Raw genomic sequence first — 17,455 nt, 5'->3', positions numbered from 1 at the left:
TTTACATAATTCTTGCTTGATTGTCCTAGAAAATTTGCAAGTAACACCGTATCAATTGCTTCTTCTCTTTTATTAACAACTTGATAATCAATAACTTGAGGGAAAGTTGCCCTCAAGTAGCTACGTCAGATTAGGCCCTATCAACCATCATTATTCTCTAGTAGTTGAATAAGGGTAGTGCTACAAACAACTCTCTTGAACCTTGCTACGCCTCGAAAACAAAATCTAAACCTTGTTGTAGCAATATCAACAAGAGGCACAGGGTGCCGATAGCATGCCTCTATTGAAGGGACTCAAAGATGGGAGGAAAGGATGGTTGCATTCAAAAATTGGACATAAAGTGCAGAGGTATACAACAAGCAACTATTCGAACAAAGGAGCCCTTTCCATACGAATCACCTTTTACCAAAAAATACAGGAGGGAGAGCGGGCAAAATTTCACCGGACAACAAATCGACCATAATTAAAGGGCATATTGGAAGGAAATTTGCAGATCCTTTTCCTACATGTACACAGTTGCCCTTGCCACCTCCAGAAGATGACGATAGAATTGCAGGACCGTAGGGAAGATCGAAGCAGAGCCATTTGGCAATTTCACATCAGCAGCACAAGGAGCAATAGGTACAGATAGGTCAATTTGCAAGCCAAACAATGAACAACAACAGCGGGAGGAGCTAGAAGTAAATCAGCTTATAAGCGCTCCAGTATCATCATCACGTCTCCAAGAACCCTCAAGAAAATTTGGATGGTAAAAATAGTAGTGATGGCACCAGCATCTGCATCTGATCAGACATTGGCAGTAAGGAATTTACGAGTTCAAGATTCAGATGTAGAGTTCAGGTTACGATGGAAATCAACTGGGTCCTCTCCTGCGCATTTTGGGTGCAAATTCGACAACTAAATGTCTTGCTACATGCTGGTCTTGAGCTTGACGATGGTGCTGCAATTCAAGTCCACAACAGGGATAGTTGTCAGGATTTCAACGGTGAAATCCGAAGTGAAATTAGAGTTATATTAACGAAGTTATCACAATCACTGTCGGATGTATCACTTTCTATTTCATCCCCATCGGATTTGTTGTCTAATTCCCTTGTATTGGATTCATATTCACTCTGTATCATATTTTTCTTTCTTGGATTGTGTCCTTGGCGATTCCCTTGTATTGGATTCATATTCACTGTTTGTATCATATTTTCCTTTCTTGGATTGTGTCCTTAGCGACCCACATCTTCTGTTGGCTCTTTTGGCCGCATCAACTAATTCATTGAATCTGTTTGGACCCAGAATCGCAGAAAATATTTGGTGAGTGTCTCAGTTGTCAATCTTTCCACTGAATCCAACCGTGCATTGAGATTATGGAATTTTTTAGCGTAATCTTCAACAAATAGCTTCTTCTGTCTTAGTTCTCTTGATTTTTACCAAATGTCAGTGTTGCAATTGAACTAAATTCTACAATTTACTAGATCATATTTGAGTGGAGGCCACCACTTCACAGGTTACATTCATTCACTCTCTCAATAGGTGACGAATTGTTTCGTCAAATTGAGAGTGCTCCATTTTTCCTCCCACCAATGCTGATGGAATCGCTCTTACCATCCCCACGCAGCGTTCAACCCAGAGAGACTCAAGGCATCCACCTTGAAACTTCAGTTCAACAGGACATCATCCACCTTGAAACTTGACATCCTGGCAGGAATTTTCCACCTTAATCTCGCTCCTCTCCAATCTTTACTCTAGGGCTACAGCTAGAATGCCACTGTTACGGCGCGTGACAATCTATGTGCTTCGATTGCAAAGGAACATTTTCCACTGGCGTAGTAAGATGAGTAACAGTTGGGTTTAGATAGGAAAACCTTGAGGAAGCAGAGACACAACAGGGCAATAGGGCAACACAGGCAAGACAGCAAAATCAACAGCACGGCGACACAACATCCTTCCAAAATCGTCATACCACCTTTTAAGGCATGTCCACTTTAGAAGGGAAATCATCCCATCGTCAAAGGAAGAGACTAAAGAAGCCGGTAAACGCGAGGAAGAGGAAGACCCAAATCACCAAAACGCAGCAAAAGAACTCTCGATTCTCAAACAGGAAGAGAAAATTGAGATGTCTACAAAGAACCACATGTCCGATGCGCTTTAGACGCAGATCTTTCTTGTTGCTATAGCCTGCCCCTAGCTGGGAGCTGTGCTAATAATAATATAAGATGGGCATTTAAATTTAAAAGACGATTTTACAAAAAACTACTACTTTTTGAACGCTTCTACTAGCTTTGAAGGTTGCGTCCTTGTGTTTTCTTTATTGAGCAACGCCTGCAGGAATTGTCTAGGCTTTTGTAATCAATTTTGGCCCATGCCAAGCTTGCTGTTCTCATATTTTTCTTTGACATTGCGACGGTCGCAACTTCACTTGAGTGCTCAGGTTTCATTTCACCCTTGATGTTTTCTTTGGCCGCTATGTTAGCTTTGGAGTCAGATAAGCGTCCAAGAGCTAGAGTTCGAGGTGAGTCTGAGTTCTTTAGCCTCTCACCCTTCTACACGGCAATCTTTTGTAGTAACTAGTGCTTTCTTTGTCGCCTCTTATTGGATTCTCCCAAGAACTTTATCGTCAAAGTGAACATCACTCCCAAAGGCAAGTTGGTAAGTTAACACAATATGAAGCAAAGCATATAGAAGTTGGGTCCACAGCTCTCCTTTGTAGATCGATGAACTTGGGTCTAAATGTGGATATGTGGGTATTACTTAATATATAATTAGGTAGCTTGAAGGGATGGATAACATAAAGAGAACTGCAAAGACTCCTATAAGAAGAGTTGTTACAAAGCCTGATGCTCAAACAAATTTCAATGAGACCTGTCATCTAGCTTTATGGATCTTGAGAAATGATAAAATCACCAGGAGGTTTGTGATGCTACTCATTACAATCTTGTAGCTACAAGTTATGGGATCGTTCTTTCAATATTAAAAAAAAGTTATGGGATCGTTGGGACTGTTGCCTTCCATACTAGTGCTGCGCACTTTTCAATCATTAATTGCAATACCACTAAATTAGAAAGACCATCTACCTTATGCACCATAAGTGAACCATTAAAGCTACAGAAATGAAAGAAATTCTTATACTCAAAAATACAGGTCTTGTAAGTGTGACAACTTGAGTTGGGTGTTGAAACTGTCATGCGATTTGCTGCTTAAAATGGTCACTTAAATTGTGTTTGTTTGGATAATTTATCAGAGAACTCTTTCATGCTGAAATCAAATGCAATGCTTTCATCAAAGGAAGCCATTTTACTCTGATCTGCACATTTGTGCATAGATGCAACAATTTCATAGCCATGTGAAAGATATCAGATATAATACCTGGCACAGTTAAGAAACAAACCAGAGGCTGCAAACATCCTCAGCAGTAAAATATTTTCACAGACGATTTGTGTTCTTCTGTTTGTATGCTTTTTTGGTTTAGGAAGCGCAAAATCCGTCCAAGTTAAGAAAATTCAAAGTTGAGGGATGACCGAAAAAGAAACAAAAACAAGAATTAGTGGTATTTTCTAGCTCCTGGGATTATCAACAGGGCGTGCGGTATTTATTTTCTCTTTTGCATTCTCAATATATCAGGAGGGAATCTGAAATGTGAGTTTCGTCTTCTGACCAAGAACGCAGACGACTTTACAGACTCTCACAAAGTGAACTCTACTTCCTGATTTACCGAGTGCAGGGTTTTAAAAGTAACTATCAAGGAAAAAGGCCATCATGCCATTATAAAGAGAAGGCAATTCCTTTGTTTAAGTGGCTTGTCTTTTTTAAAGACAGTGAAAGCTTGTTCTTATGCAGAAGACCTGTACAGTATTTACAGGGTTAGTGATATTTTCTAGCTCAGATTCCCAGCAGACAGTTTGGAATTTATTTGCTCTATATATATGCCTTCATAAGACTAGAATATGGCCAATCTGAGGAATTGTAATTTTTCATATAACAGGCGAAACAACGAAGGGATTTATTCCCTTTATATATCTGGCTTCTCAGGATGTCGGACAGATGCCTAGAAGAACTCCTATGTAGTTGGATGATGGGGCATATAATAAATTATTCCAACGTAGGTAAATATATACATGTGTCATATCCACAACAAAATTCCCACATTTCCTGATCTTCAGGGTAAGTACTAGACTTGTTGTTCTCTTAGGTGTAAGCCTGGATAGAAATATCAGTGAATTTTTCCAGCGTTACACCTGAATCTTTTATTTCCATCCAAAAAATAATGAATAAACAATCCTTTTGATACTAACTACACAGTGAAGGATTCTCGGCTATGAAACTATAGCTCATTCAGAATTTGAATCGTAGAAATCACTTGGACAAGGTGACATGATTTCAGCTTCCAGCATCTTGACAACTCTATGCATGGTTGGCCTATCGTCTGGCATCGGACTCAAACACAGAGCAGCAACGTGAAGCAGCGACTCTAAACTATCCATAAACGCCTCCTCACATCTCGGATCTAGAATTTCTCTTAAGTTCTTCTCCTTTTTAAGAGAAATTGCCTGCCCACAAGTTGACACAGAGTTAGTACATCTGAAGCAGTAAAGATATGTGAGACACAGTGGAAAGATTACTTTTATGAGCATCATGCCACCAATAAAAACCGAATAGAAGGCAATGGAGTTGAGAACGGACAAGCCAAACAACTTAAATAAGCATCATCACAAGATAAAAGGGATAGAAGAAAAATGACTTAAGCTTAATCTTCGTACCCATCCAACAATATTAAGTCCCTTTTCTACAAAAGATGCATCACTTGGCCGCTTCCCACTTATCAGTTCTAGCAAAACAATCCCATAGCTATAAACATCGGTTTTCTCTGTTGCTCTTCCGCTTTGAAGATACTCTACAGGAAAAAAAATATTCATATTTTGTAAGTTTAAAAGCAAAATGAAGCTATTCTTCATATTTGTGTATCTATAACATCCTGGTTGTAGCACAAAGCTTGTACCCAACCACAAGCTGGTAGAAGTTATATAGAGAGTTGCTCTGAACTGTACAGTGCACAGGAACAAGAAGGGACATGCAAACCTCCAAGTTTGAGCAAGCATACCTGGAGCCAAATAGCCAAAAGTACCAGCAACCATAGTTGTAACATGGGAAATATTGTCTTCTAATAATTTGGCCAGTCCAAAATCAGATACCTGTGGCTCAAGATTTTCAGCAAGAAGTATATTGCTTGACTTGACATCACGATGTATAATTCGTGGAGAACAGTCATGATGTAAATATGCAAGTCCTCGTGCTGCTCCTAAAGCAACCTTCAGTCTATCTCCCCAGTTTAGAGATGATTCATGTGAATCGCGATCTGCAATGTGAGTAAGTCCGTTTAGATGGCTCACACTTTTGAAAGGCATTCCCCTTCATGCTACACATGTTATTAAGATTTCTGACTAATACATATTATATAATCACACTTTCCCAGGTAGTACGTCCCCCCATGTGCCTAGAGGACTTTTAAGATGTCAGGGTAAACACTATATTACTGCTGCAACCTATCTAACAGTTAGCCATGTCAGTGGAACTCCATGTCATCCTTATGAAAAGACACTTTTTGCTGCAGGAAAGAGTGCAAGCATAAGATCATAGTAAGGAGCTGGTTACAGTGTCACATCAAAACTCTTTCCCTCTAAATCCAACAAACTAGAGTAACCATTCTTTGAAAGAGCTTCACAGTTCGGTGAGAGGCTAACAAATGAACTTAGCAAACACAGGCAGCAGCCAGATCCAAGGACCAAAAAGTAGATCTGTAGAACCTAAGTGGGTTGCAATCAGATCGGTTTGAATCCAAAGGCAGATTCCCATAGGTAAAATTGAACAGCATCAGGAAAGAATGGAGCCCAATTTTCTTAATCATATATCCTCTATCCATTTTTCTCTCATCATATACCCTCTATCCATTCCAGAAAACATGAATTGCAGGTTTCTAGGATACATTTATATAAAGAACATTGATACAAACATATGAGAGCATTTGCATTAAGGAGGAAGGTCTCAGTTATTACCATGTAGTACTTCTTCCAAGGTCCCATTCTGCAGATAATCATAAATCAATAGTTTTGCTGAGGGGGAATTACAATATCCTCTTAAATTGACCAGATTGCGGTGCTTGATGCTTCCCAGAACCTCCAGCTCTCTCTCAAATTGCCGGTCAAAACTTAAACTGCTTTTGTCAATTTTTTTCACTGCAAACGTACTGCCATCGTCCATAACAAGCTTGTAAACCGTACCAAATCCTCCATAACCAATAACATGTGTCTCATCCAGTAAATCTATTTTTCTTATTATGTCTTTAGAAGTATAAGGCAGATCGCCATGAAATATGACAACCTTGGCACCTGTCATAATAATCCACTAAATCAGATACAAGCCTTTCTGATTCTTATAGCCATTCTTCAACGACCACACTTTGAATTCCTGTCACTCAAATATCCTCAAAAACACAAGCACATAATCAAATAGGCAAGGCGGCAAGTTCAATTGTAAATGGTCAGGATGCATAGATGGGTATGCTTCTTCTGCGGATGGATTGAGTTCTGAAATGGCAATCAACTGAAGTCCTACCTTGTAAGCATAGCATATTTTAACCAAAAACAATTTTGCTGTATGAAGAGACTGGAGGCAAGAACCACAAGACCAGTCCTTGGTTTTGCCGCACGTGCATGTGTGTGTTAGGAAGGGAAAGTGTATGGGCGGGCAGGGGAGTATGATGACGCGAAAAGGGAATGGAGCAAAGAGGAGAGGCTAGAAGAGGGCAAACAAGACACTACAAAGAGGGATGGAATTGCTTCGTTTAAGCCTATGAAAATGCCACAAAGTACTGGTGAAATGTATCTCCACCTTAGTATACCAGATTTTTTTACCAGCACCAACATAATTCACTTGAACAAAAAGCATTTCATGTTCCCAAATTGAGGAAGTGTGTTTCTATAGTCCAAAGTAGCGCATTGCAAGTCCTATGAACACAACCCACGACCATAGCCCTGACAGAATACAAACATGCCATTAAAGCAAACTTGCCTGGATCCATTTTGAACTCGCTAATCCCACAAGATATATAATTCTAGGTTTTCAAAGGCTTGAGTAACAGTTAACGTCTCAAACATTGGTTAAACCTTGGGTCAAGGCAATCAGAATTGCATAGGCGCAACTAATTAGTAAGTCTAAGAATCTCGCCTCAGGTTTGTGGGAGGAAAACAACCTGTAAGGCCCTCCCTAGTTTTAGCACATGGAAAAGCCTTACAGTTAGAGCTGTCCGAGCTCCCATCATATGTTGTGCACAAGCACTTGAGAATCAGTATCTCCCAATTCACTCCACTGCTGCAAATTTTAAAGATTTGTGGATAAAAATCAGAGCATGTATCTTTTCAGTTCTCATGCAGTCCAAGGCAATCCTTCATGTTAGTCTTCCCTTTCTTGAACTTGTCCCAAATATGAGGAAGAGGCTCGCATCCTTTCAGGCCTGATTTACTTACAGGCACGAGGATTGAGATGCCGTAATTAAGATGAAAATTCCCACACTTGGAAGTGCCTCATTTGAAAAGAATATACTTATAAGAGAACACGCAGTGACTTGAACCCTAGAGGCATAAGAGGCATTTTCGTTTTGTCTACTTCCTTTTATTTCTCATCGGTAGAGGTGACTTGACACTTAGAGATGCAAGCAGGTGCCAGGATTCATGCAGCTTTTATTTTGCCATAAGAGATAAGAGTACTATTTGCAAGAGACATACATATCACGGCAACACTGAAAATCCAGAATACAAATGTGTGAACTAGAATAGTTGGCATTAGGTGGCCTTAGTGGACTCATAACCATTTTCTTTCATAAAGACACTGGATGCATGTTAAATGTGTTCCATGCTGTAGGTACACACAGGACACCTCTAATGATGACCATCAGAGCCAGACCTAACCCTAAATTGGACATGGTATATCTGTTCATGTTGTATTCAAGGCTTCTGCTTTATAAGCCCATGGATTAGCTCTTATATCCCCTGACCACCTCTTTCAGTAACCCATGAAGCCTTTCACATCTGCGTGAGTGTATTCAGTGCATGAGATGATAGTACACAGAACAATTGAAACACAAGTAAAGTACAAGCCCTCTACATCCCAAAAAAGAGCTTCCAGTGTCATACGGTACCCTCTAGTACAATATCATCAGGTGTTGGAAAAACCTAGACCCTTCGCTAGTTTCTCCATGCACCGTAAATAGGAGGCGCATGCAACGGAAGAATGTTAGAGAAGGGAATGCTACAATTCAAAACTTCAACTTTATGTGTCCACAAGATAGAACTCACAAGCACCAAACTCAGGAGTTAGAAAACAGTAGAGCAGTTCAAAAAATGCCTCGTAATATATTGCACAAATCTGAGTCAAACACTTTTAACAGGCTTCACCAGAAATCCCAAAACCCACAGCAATCCACTGCCCTAGATGCTCTATGGTGAGCACAAACTTTGCTCCTCCTGTTGTTTTGGTTGCCTGCTCTCTCATTGAGCTTCAGTGACCTTTCACTAAGTGCTGATTCCTTGGACAGCACCCTCCCGCAGGCGAGTGCTCTACCTACTGGCTGTGGGTACGCACCAAGATCTGCTCCAAGAGGTAAGGCCTGCTTCCAGTCTGAACTGTGTGTGAGAATCTCTGCTGCTGCATCCTCTGCTGTCCAAAAGATCGTTGACCTGCACACTGGATAAGGTGGAATGTCCAGCGACTGATCTTCAACTGCCAAATGGCCCCACAATAGGGCCTTCTATAGAGGGTTGGGAAGCCCCCTGACAGGCCGACTTGGTCAGTAAACCCACCTACAAGTCTGTAAATAGACTGACCAGCCCACCAATCTGCCACAGACTGGGCCAGCCCAGTCTGTGGATCTGCAGACCTAACCATGCCTTTATAAGGCTCTTTCCTGTAGCCCTTGTGTGTCTTCTGCAGGCGCTTTTTGCTGGCTGTCTGCCGGTCCACCTGCTATTTTCCCATAGCATAACTAAGCCTCTTCAGCAGCATGTTCTTCTACTCTGCTTGCCTCTGCCAGCCACTTCTACAGCAGTCTATTGAAGGCTCTGCCTCTTCTGTTCCAGCCTGCGCAGTTCTGCACAGCAGCCATGTTCCAGATCCATGCCCTGTTCTGCATGCTGCTCACAGGTTTGCTATTCTGCGAGATTCTGCCCACCTCTAGCAGTGCAGCATGTGGCAGCCCATGTGACTGTCTTGTGGGTGATTCCCTCCACCTAGATCTACCCATGTGGCACCATACCTGATGCTCACAATGTAGACTCTCATGTGCACCAACTCAATCTTGGTGTCATGTCCATGTGGGGGCTTATAGATGGGACCCTAATCTCCAACACCCCCTCTCATTCTCACATTGTAGTCCCTCAATGTCTTAGGAACACTTCGAGAAAATGTGTTGAAATCACGTCCTGATACCAACGTATTGTTTACCTCCATGTCAAGCTCCTTGCACCGAGATCCTGTGCAGTCTCTTGTTCTATGGTTCTCTTGTGAGTGTTTGCGTCTTCTCTCCTTCATCGCTCCGCATCAGTGTGTTTCTCACATGGTATCAAAGCCTAAGGCTGGCCAAAAGACCTGAGCTGTGGAAAGGGGATTCAGCAAGCTTGGGAAGCTATTCATACGGGCTGCTGCTGATAAGCTTTGAAGGGTGTTTTCAGATCAAAGGGGTAGTTTGTGTGAAGGCCGGACGCTCAGAGGTTGAAGGAAGCATTTTTTTCTCCCTCAGACCTCTTCGGCCCCCTCTCCTACCTTCCTTCTTTCTTCCTTCATTGCTCTTCCTCTCTCCTGATCTTCTCCGTCCCTCTCACCTTTAGTTTATGGCTTCCCTACAAGAATTGGCAGAAAACAAGGTGAAAGACTCATGTTCTACCCACATTCCCTGTTTATCAACTAATGGACGGAAACAATTATGGTGTGTGGTGTGTTATGATGGAATCAGTATTGCAGTCTTATGACTTCGCATACTTCATCCTGGTAGGTGTCACAAGGCCAGATCCTCTTGATGAAAGTTTGGGCATTCTAGATAAGCAGACGGTCATGAATCTGGCCAAGATATGGGACCGTGTCAACGCAGGATCCGACTGTTCATTTTCTTGAACTGTACTTCTGATGTCATTAGTCATGTAAAGCACATGACAGCATCAAAGAGTATCTGGGAGCATTTGGCTTCCCTCTATAACCGGACTACTCCTATGAAAAGGGTCTCCCTTGAGGTTCAGACGCGGATATTAGAACCTGCTAAGTCATCTTCTATGAGGGAACATATCAATAAGCTTCACGATTTCCAACAGGAGATACTTCAGGCAGGGAAGGAGATATCATCTGAATATATGGCTATTACTTTATTACTTTGTTGTCCCATCTTACATCCCAGTACTCTGCTTTTTATTCTTCCCTAATTACAAGTGGCAGGATGAGTTCTCTCACCTGGGAGGAATTAGTGCCTATGGTGCTGGATCAAGAGGACCTGTTTCAAAGTTCAACCCATGGCAGTGGCTCCGATGCCCTGGCAGCCCCGCAGCCAGGCAAGTCTCAAGAACATTGTTCCTCTGATACGAGGACTGTAGTAGCTGAGAAAGAGGCATTGAAGGCGGAAAGGTCGTGTAATCCTTGTGGCGAGAAAGGACATTACTGAAGGCAGTGTCTGCACCGGGCTAATAACAAAGGCTCCGGTTCCTCCAGAGGGTCAAGATCTTCCTCTACTGCTATCACTCCAACTGTTGTGCATATTGAAATGCTTGATTCTCTTGCATCCTCTGTTGGAGAGGGGGTTCTGTCTCTCCAGGCCTCATATGTCCCAAAATATGAGTCCTTCTGCAGCAGGGTTGAAGGATTTTGTGATCTCCAATGGTGATGTCTGTATTGGTGATAGCTCAACCATCCAAGTTCTTGGTGAGGGCAACCTCGACATCATTCCCAATAGAAAAGGAGGGATGCAATCCTCTCGAGTTCTATTCGTGCCTTCTCTTGGGTTCAGTCTGTTGTCTGTCTATGAGACTTGCCGCCTTGGCACCACAGTACTGTTTGATGAAAATTATGTGGAAGTTCGAGATAAGGCTACTGGTCAGGTGATCCAGACTGGTACAGCTAGTCATGGCATTTACACCTTATCAGCACTCTCCACAATCACGTCATCTCGTCAAGGAGATCTTTGGCATTTTCTGTTTGGTCACTTGAACGTTGACGCTCTCCGACATGCTGCTCGAGAACATATGGTCCTCAGACTACCAAATGTGGGCAACAAGCACAAATAGTGCCGGTCATGTATTCAAGGCAAGCAACACCGAGACATGCAGACACCTAGGAAGACTCATTGGGATGCTGGTCTTTCAATTCTTCGGTATCTTCAGGGGTCTCGCAATCGTGGGTTTTTCTATCACTCCAGACAACATTCCAAGATCCAGCTTTCAGGTTGGAGTGACTCTGACTGGGGAGGAGATTCGGACACTTGCTGTTCCACCATTGGGTACTGTTTCACTCTTGGCTCGACGGCCATCACTAGGAGCAATAAGAGGCAACCGACAGTCCCTCTCGTCTACTGAGGTAGAGTATCGTGTTGCATGTTCTACTACTTGTGAGGCAGTTTGGCTCCGTCGCCTGCTTAGAGAGATTGGGTTTCCACAGTCAACCCGACCATCATCCAGAGTGACAATCAAAGCTATACCACTCTAGTCAGGATTCTGATGTTTCATGCTCGTACGAAGCATATTGAGATCCAGTACCACTATGTCCGAGAGAAGGTTCTTGACGATGTAATCTAGTTGACATATTGCAAGACAAAGGACAACAAGGCAGACCTCTACACCACGCCGTTGGTGCAACAGCTGCTTAGCGATCATTCCCGCTCTCTCCAGATGATTCATGATCCAGGAGCTCAGAGGGGGTGTTAGAGTTCATCTCCTGTCTCCTTGAGTGAGGGCCTTGGTTGTGCGTCTGCCTTGAGTGAGGGCCTTGGGTGTTAGAGTTCATCTCCTGTCTCCGAGAGAAGGTTCTTGACAATGTAATCTAGTTGACGTATTGCAAGACAAAGGACAACAAGGCAGACCTCTAAACCACGCCGTTGGTGCAACAGCTGCTTAGCGATCATTCCCGCTCTCTCCAGATGATTCATGATCCAGGAGCTCAGAGGGGGTGTTAGAGTTCATCTCCTGTCTCCTTGAGTGAGGGCCTTGGTTGTGGGTCTGCCCACCCATGTGAGGGAGAGTGGGTTTGCCCGCCCAGGAGAGACAGAGGGGGATCACCTTGGTCGCTGTCCATGCACCTGGACCGTACGAAGCAAGAGCATAGGCATGCGATGCCCGTATCTGCTTGCCACCAGTCCACGACTGCTGCAGGAAAGTGCGGGCGAGGGCATATGAGCCCACTCTGAGCTTGTTACCAGGCGGCCAACAAGATGCACATGTGGCATCTAGGTGGCCCCTTGCTTGGCGGGCATACAGGCCCTAACCAGGGCCATGAGGCCCGACCTGCTGGTCAGCTTGACCCAGCCTGCTGGTCGGCCATTTCCTGCCCCCCTCTAGTTGGTTTTTCTAGGCAGGGGGTGACTCCATAAATAGGGCCCCCTCCCCTCATTGTTTTCCATCGCAGTGCACACTTGTGCAGCCACCAGTGGAGGGTTTTTCTCTAGCAGTTGAGGAGGTTTTTCCCGAGATCCTGTGCAGTCTCTCTTGTTTTCTGGTACGATGCTGCCAGATGAGGGACACATACTCCACGTGCGACACGGAGAGGGACCAAAGCACGCACAATCGAGGTTTGGTCTATCTCAGCCCTCCTCAGAGGTGCCTGCCGGAGACAAGGTATCACCCTTGACGTAGCCCACCATATCCAGAGATCGAGGAACCCACACCCTCCCCCACGTCAAGAGACAGCTCAACAGACATAGATACGAGAGCTCCTCACATCTCATTAGAGAGCAACTAGGTTACCTGGATATACCAAACCTGAGCATGTACTAGGAGTGCTAGCTCTGAGCACCTCATACTTCTCTGTTATTTTGCTTTTACTACTCTAGTATTTGGACACTTGATTCACTAGTTTAGCACTTTAGCTTTCAGCAAGGGTCTTAGTGAACCCTTTGCTTCAGCCCTCTGTGGCTTGTATGAGTTACTTTTGGCTTGTATTTTGTCTCATTGTCTCTCTCTTTCTCTCTCTCTCTCTCTCTCTCTCTCTCCCCCCTTCGCCATGCACTTGAATACATGCCCAGCCATACTAGAAGAGTAATAGAAGGCAGCAGCAGTTCTATATGAAAATCAGCAAAGTATTGCTAGCCTAGAAAGGAGGAAGCCTGTGAATCCCAAGAGAAGCCCAGTCCAAATGAGTCAAGTAGGGACCTAATCCACAAATAAAGGTTTGCATCTTTCTTGAGTTTATAAACTTATGCACATACATTTGACATATAATCTTATCTAAATTAACAAACCTTTCAGTTGCAAAGCTCTTATCTAAAAAATTGCTTTATATTTTCACTCACCAAAAAATACTCACAAAAAAACAGTGCGCTTACCATCTCCTTCATTTACTTCAGGTGGCTTGGATTTTCTCCCAAACTTGTGGTATAAGAAGCATCCCCAGAAGCACATCAAGGCTATAAGAAGCGACAATCCAACTGTGCCCATAGCACTAATAAGAAGCTGAGCTGAATATTTGTCTGATTTCTTGCTTAAGCCTGTTCAGCCAGTGAAAACAAATTACAAATCACATGACCATACTAAGCACAGGATAATGTCAACGTGCAACCATGTGGATTGAAACAAATCTATTGGAGTTTCCAATCACATAGTATAAGCAGTGCACGTCTTCAGAAAACAATGTCATGCATGAGAGAGAAGAGCCCTATTTCTACAAACTTCAGTTGTCACGAACAGATCGGACAAGCTAACAGGCTGATCTTTAAAAGCTTTGATTATCTGCGAAGTTTGAAAAAGGCGAAAAGGCAATCACCAAATGGAGGACCTGGAACCCCCTCTAAAGGAGACGAAGAGGAGTCAGGTGTTATAGCTGGTTCTTCCAACTGACTTTTACAGATTTCATTGACTTGCTGGCCACAGAGTCCCAGATTTCCAACAAAACTGCATAATTTGAAGACAATGAAACCCAACGAACTTGAATGCAAGTTAACTTCAATGTTTAAAATTTTCCATTACATAGACATCTTACTGGCTGCACTTGGTCCTAATTTCCTGCCTTAAAATGCTTCTCTACTTCAAGCATGTCCAAAAGTTACTCACGATTCTGCCCCAAAATTTTTCAGCACTCCATTTTCAGGAATCTCACCAACCAAAAAGTTTGTTGAAACATTGCTGAAAAGCAGCAGTTGGTAACGTTAGTGGTAATCAAGAAATCCTTTTATTACATTCTTTAATCGAGATAATTCTCTCTACTCTATTTGCAAAGAAAAAAAAAAGAAACATTGAGACCAAAAATTCAGAAGTTCGTTAGAGTACTTACAAGCTCTGAAGCTTCTGAAGGTTTCCTAACGAAATTGGAATTGTACCACTAAGTGTGTTACTAGAAACATCCCTGATAAGAAGGTTCAAAAAGCATGCAAGTTCAGAACCAACAAGGTTGCCATACCTGATACTTTCTCTAGCACTACAGTGACTCAAAGTCAGCCTCAGCATGAAGTGGTTTTAAAAGCACCTAATAAATTTACTGCAAATGAAGGTTGTCTTGCTTGAATGCACAAATGTTGAATATTTTGTAGATAAACAATGTGTGCTTGATATGCACACTCCTACTGGCTTGCAAACTGCTGTGTCAATGCTAAATTGGTCATCAGCGTTATACATGACAGCTATATCATCCTCGTATCAGGAAGGATCATAACATGGTCACTCAGTATCTTAATTGAAAAGACTGGATGGGATGTAGTAAAGCTACTAGGAAACCTGATTACGAAACACCTTGAATTTCCTGCCGTATGTCAAAAAGGATTATGGAACTTACAAGATCCTGAAAAAATGAAAAGCAAACTTACAAGATCCTTCAAAAATGAAAAACAAACTTACAAGATCCTGAGATCTGACAGTTGGCCAAGCTCAGTAGGGATATGGCCACTCAAATAGTTGTCCTGCAAAAGCCTGTGAAAGATCTATTTAAGGGATAGGAAAAAGTAATTTTCTGTTGAATAAAACTACACCAATCTAGGGAAGCACACCTCTCTAGCTTTCATAGAGTATTAAAATAATATTAAACCCCCAAAAAAAATATCTAAACAATTTTTGTACACTCTCTCTCACACATGCCTCTATAGGTATATACACTTATGGGTGTATATCAACAGACATATATATATATAGAGAGAGAGAGAGAGAGAGAGAGATACAGAGAAAGAGAGAGAGAGGACATAATAAACTTTTGTTGAATACATGCAAACTTGGGCACCACATTTAATAATGGGTTCAATAAAGACATTGGCCTAGTACAAACATGGGGAATGAGGGCAAGCTTTCTCTCTCTCTCTTTCTCTGGATACTGTGACTAGAAAACCATGTGGAGATGCGTGCATACCATGTATCAACCCCGCTCTTTGCTAGTCCTATGGAAGACTCTAGTGCCAACCTCAGTATTCTCAAGTGAGGTAAGGCCCATGCTCTATGGAGGAAAGTCACTGTTTGGAAGATGGCATCGATCTGTAGTAGTGTCATGGCGAACTTTGACTATACTATCTGGTGTGGGACTAAGGGCTTGCTCATCTTGGGAACCATAATCACCTGTAGTTGTTCAAATTTCTTCCGCTCCATCGTCGAAAGGTCGCTCTCCCAAAAAGGTGCTGCATAGTTGGCCTCACTTGGGTGTCAAAAAGCCAGCCCTTTGTCGATGGGTCTTCATGTTAATTTTCAAAAGTCTAAGCTGCTCTCTTTGCATTCCAAAGACTGGCATAGTCTATTATGGCCCGGGGATATCATTCCACCCACTCAATTTGTTCGTCATCTTAGTTACCCTTTGGGGTGGGAACTCACTCGCCAACAACAAACTGATTGAGTTTTGGCTAAGCTTCGGAAAAAGCTTGAGTATTGGAAACTAGCAACCTAGCCTTTGCACGTTCGTCTTCAAATAGTGCAATCCATCCTTGTGGCATATATTCAATTTTACTTGCCATTGATCGTGTTCACTAAGGCAGATCTTACATTTTTCATGTCTGTCTTTATCAAACTCTTATGGCGATCCAAACATGGCAGAAAAGTCTCAGGCTGCTTTCGATGCATCACATTTGTTCTCCCAAGATGCGTGGTGGATTGAACATCACGGATATTCATGTGCATATTCTTGCCCACAGGGGGAAAATGTTGCTGCAATTTCTGCAAGGTGATCAGCCTTGGGCTCTTATGATTAGGACTCTGGTCACTCATATCAGTATTTCTACGTTTGGTCATTGGCAACTCGATCACTAGGATTTCTTTTTTGGCTAGCTCAATCAGCTTTGGCGAATGAATCGCCCAGTAAGTGGTGGCGCAAAAGATTGAGATACATTTGGCATTCTAAAATGCCACTTAGACAAGAAGTTTTCTTGTTGCAAGTATTGTTAGAAGTTTTTCCCTCTGGACAACTATTGGCATGCAAACATATTGCTCCGGCTGTTTGTCGCACATGCTTAGCTCCACGCGAGTTTCTCACTTTCCTTACGCAGCATTTACATGCCAGTTTTCAAAATGCTGTCTTTGGAAAGTTTTTCTAGATCTTTGTAATACACCCAGCTGCAAAAGAGTTTGATTTGTTTTTTGTTTGGGGTTGTTACTAGGCGCTCTCGACTCTATGGAAGGATAGAAATCATAGGGTCTTTGGTGATTTTCACGCTCTCTGGCAATCTTTCTATGATTGCTTATAGACAAAGTGCATAGATCATGATGTATATACCTAGATAATTCTGGGATGATGATTTTGTAATATAAAGCAACTCAATTTTTCAACCCAAAAAAAAAAGTGTGTGTGTGTGTTTGTGGCTTTTCTTGTAATATAAACAATCATAGCTTTCACTCTTAAAAAAAGTCTCTCTCTCTCTCTCTCTCTCTCTCTCTCTCTCTCTGTGTGTGTCTCGCACATATTTCTCATCGTCCTATTCTGGGATGATGATTTTGTAATAGAAGCAACTCAATTTTCACCCCAAAAAAGAAAAAAATGTGTGCGTATCTCTCTCTCTCTCTCTCTCACACACACACACCCCCCCCTTGGAAAGTTCTTCTGGCTCTTTGGGATACAGCCACCTAGACAAGATTTTGATCTGTTTTTTGTTTGGGTTTGCTACCGAGCACTCTGGACTCTATGGAAGGATTGAAATCATAGTCTTTGGTGATCCTACTTTTTTACTTTTTTCTTTCTTCAGGCACTTTCTACAGCAATCTTTCTATGATTGCTTGCAAACTAAGTACATAGATGATGATGTGGATCGGTCTTATACTAAGATCTT

General features: G+C 42.4%; 1 protein-coding gene across 4 annotated transcripts in view; it reads right to left on the bottom strand.

The window, feature by feature from the left end:
- Positions 1-3,975: 3,975 nt before the first annotated feature.
- The window catches only part of LOC147885646 (LRR receptor-like serine/threonine-protein kinase FEI 1), a 29,050-nt gene continuing 15,570 nt past the window's right edge, over positions 3,976-17,455 (bottom strand). For all 4 annotated transcript variants that reach the window (XM_087396062.1, XM_087396059.1, XM_087396060.1 and 1 more), the window contains 9 exons: positions 15,057-15,128; positions 14,497-14,568; positions 14,277-14,348; positions 13,990-14,117; positions 13,553-13,714; positions 6,039-6,371; positions 5,087-5,341; positions 4,746-4,879; positions 3,976-4,535 (listed from right to left, as the gene is read on the bottom strand). In XM_087396062.1, the coding sequence (XP_087252188.1) occupies positions 4,317-4,535; positions 4,746-4,879; positions 5,087-5,341; positions 6,039-6,371; positions 13,553-13,714; positions 13,990-14,117; positions 14,277-14,348; positions 14,497-14,568; positions 15,057-15,128 (1,447 nt within the window). In that variant the 3' untranslated portion in view covers positions 3,976-4,316. The remainder of the gene's footprint in view (positions 4,536-4,745; positions 4,880-5,086; positions 5,342-6,038; positions 6,372-13,552; positions 13,715-13,989; positions 14,118-14,276; positions 14,349-14,496; positions 14,569-15,056; positions 15,129-17,455) is intronic.

This window comes from Dipteris shenzhenensis, chromosome 25 (assembly GCF_047967505.1).
Source record: "Dipteris shenzhenensis isolate YYH24624 ecotype China chromosome 25, Dip_SZ_1.0, whole genome shotgun sequence".
In the NCBI taxonomy this organism is placed as follows: Eukaryota; Viridiplantae; Streptophyta; class Polypodiopsida; order Gleicheniales; family Dipteridaceae; genus Dipteris; species Dipteris shenzhenensis.
This window is presented reverse-complemented; position numbering and strand designations above follow the sequence as displayed.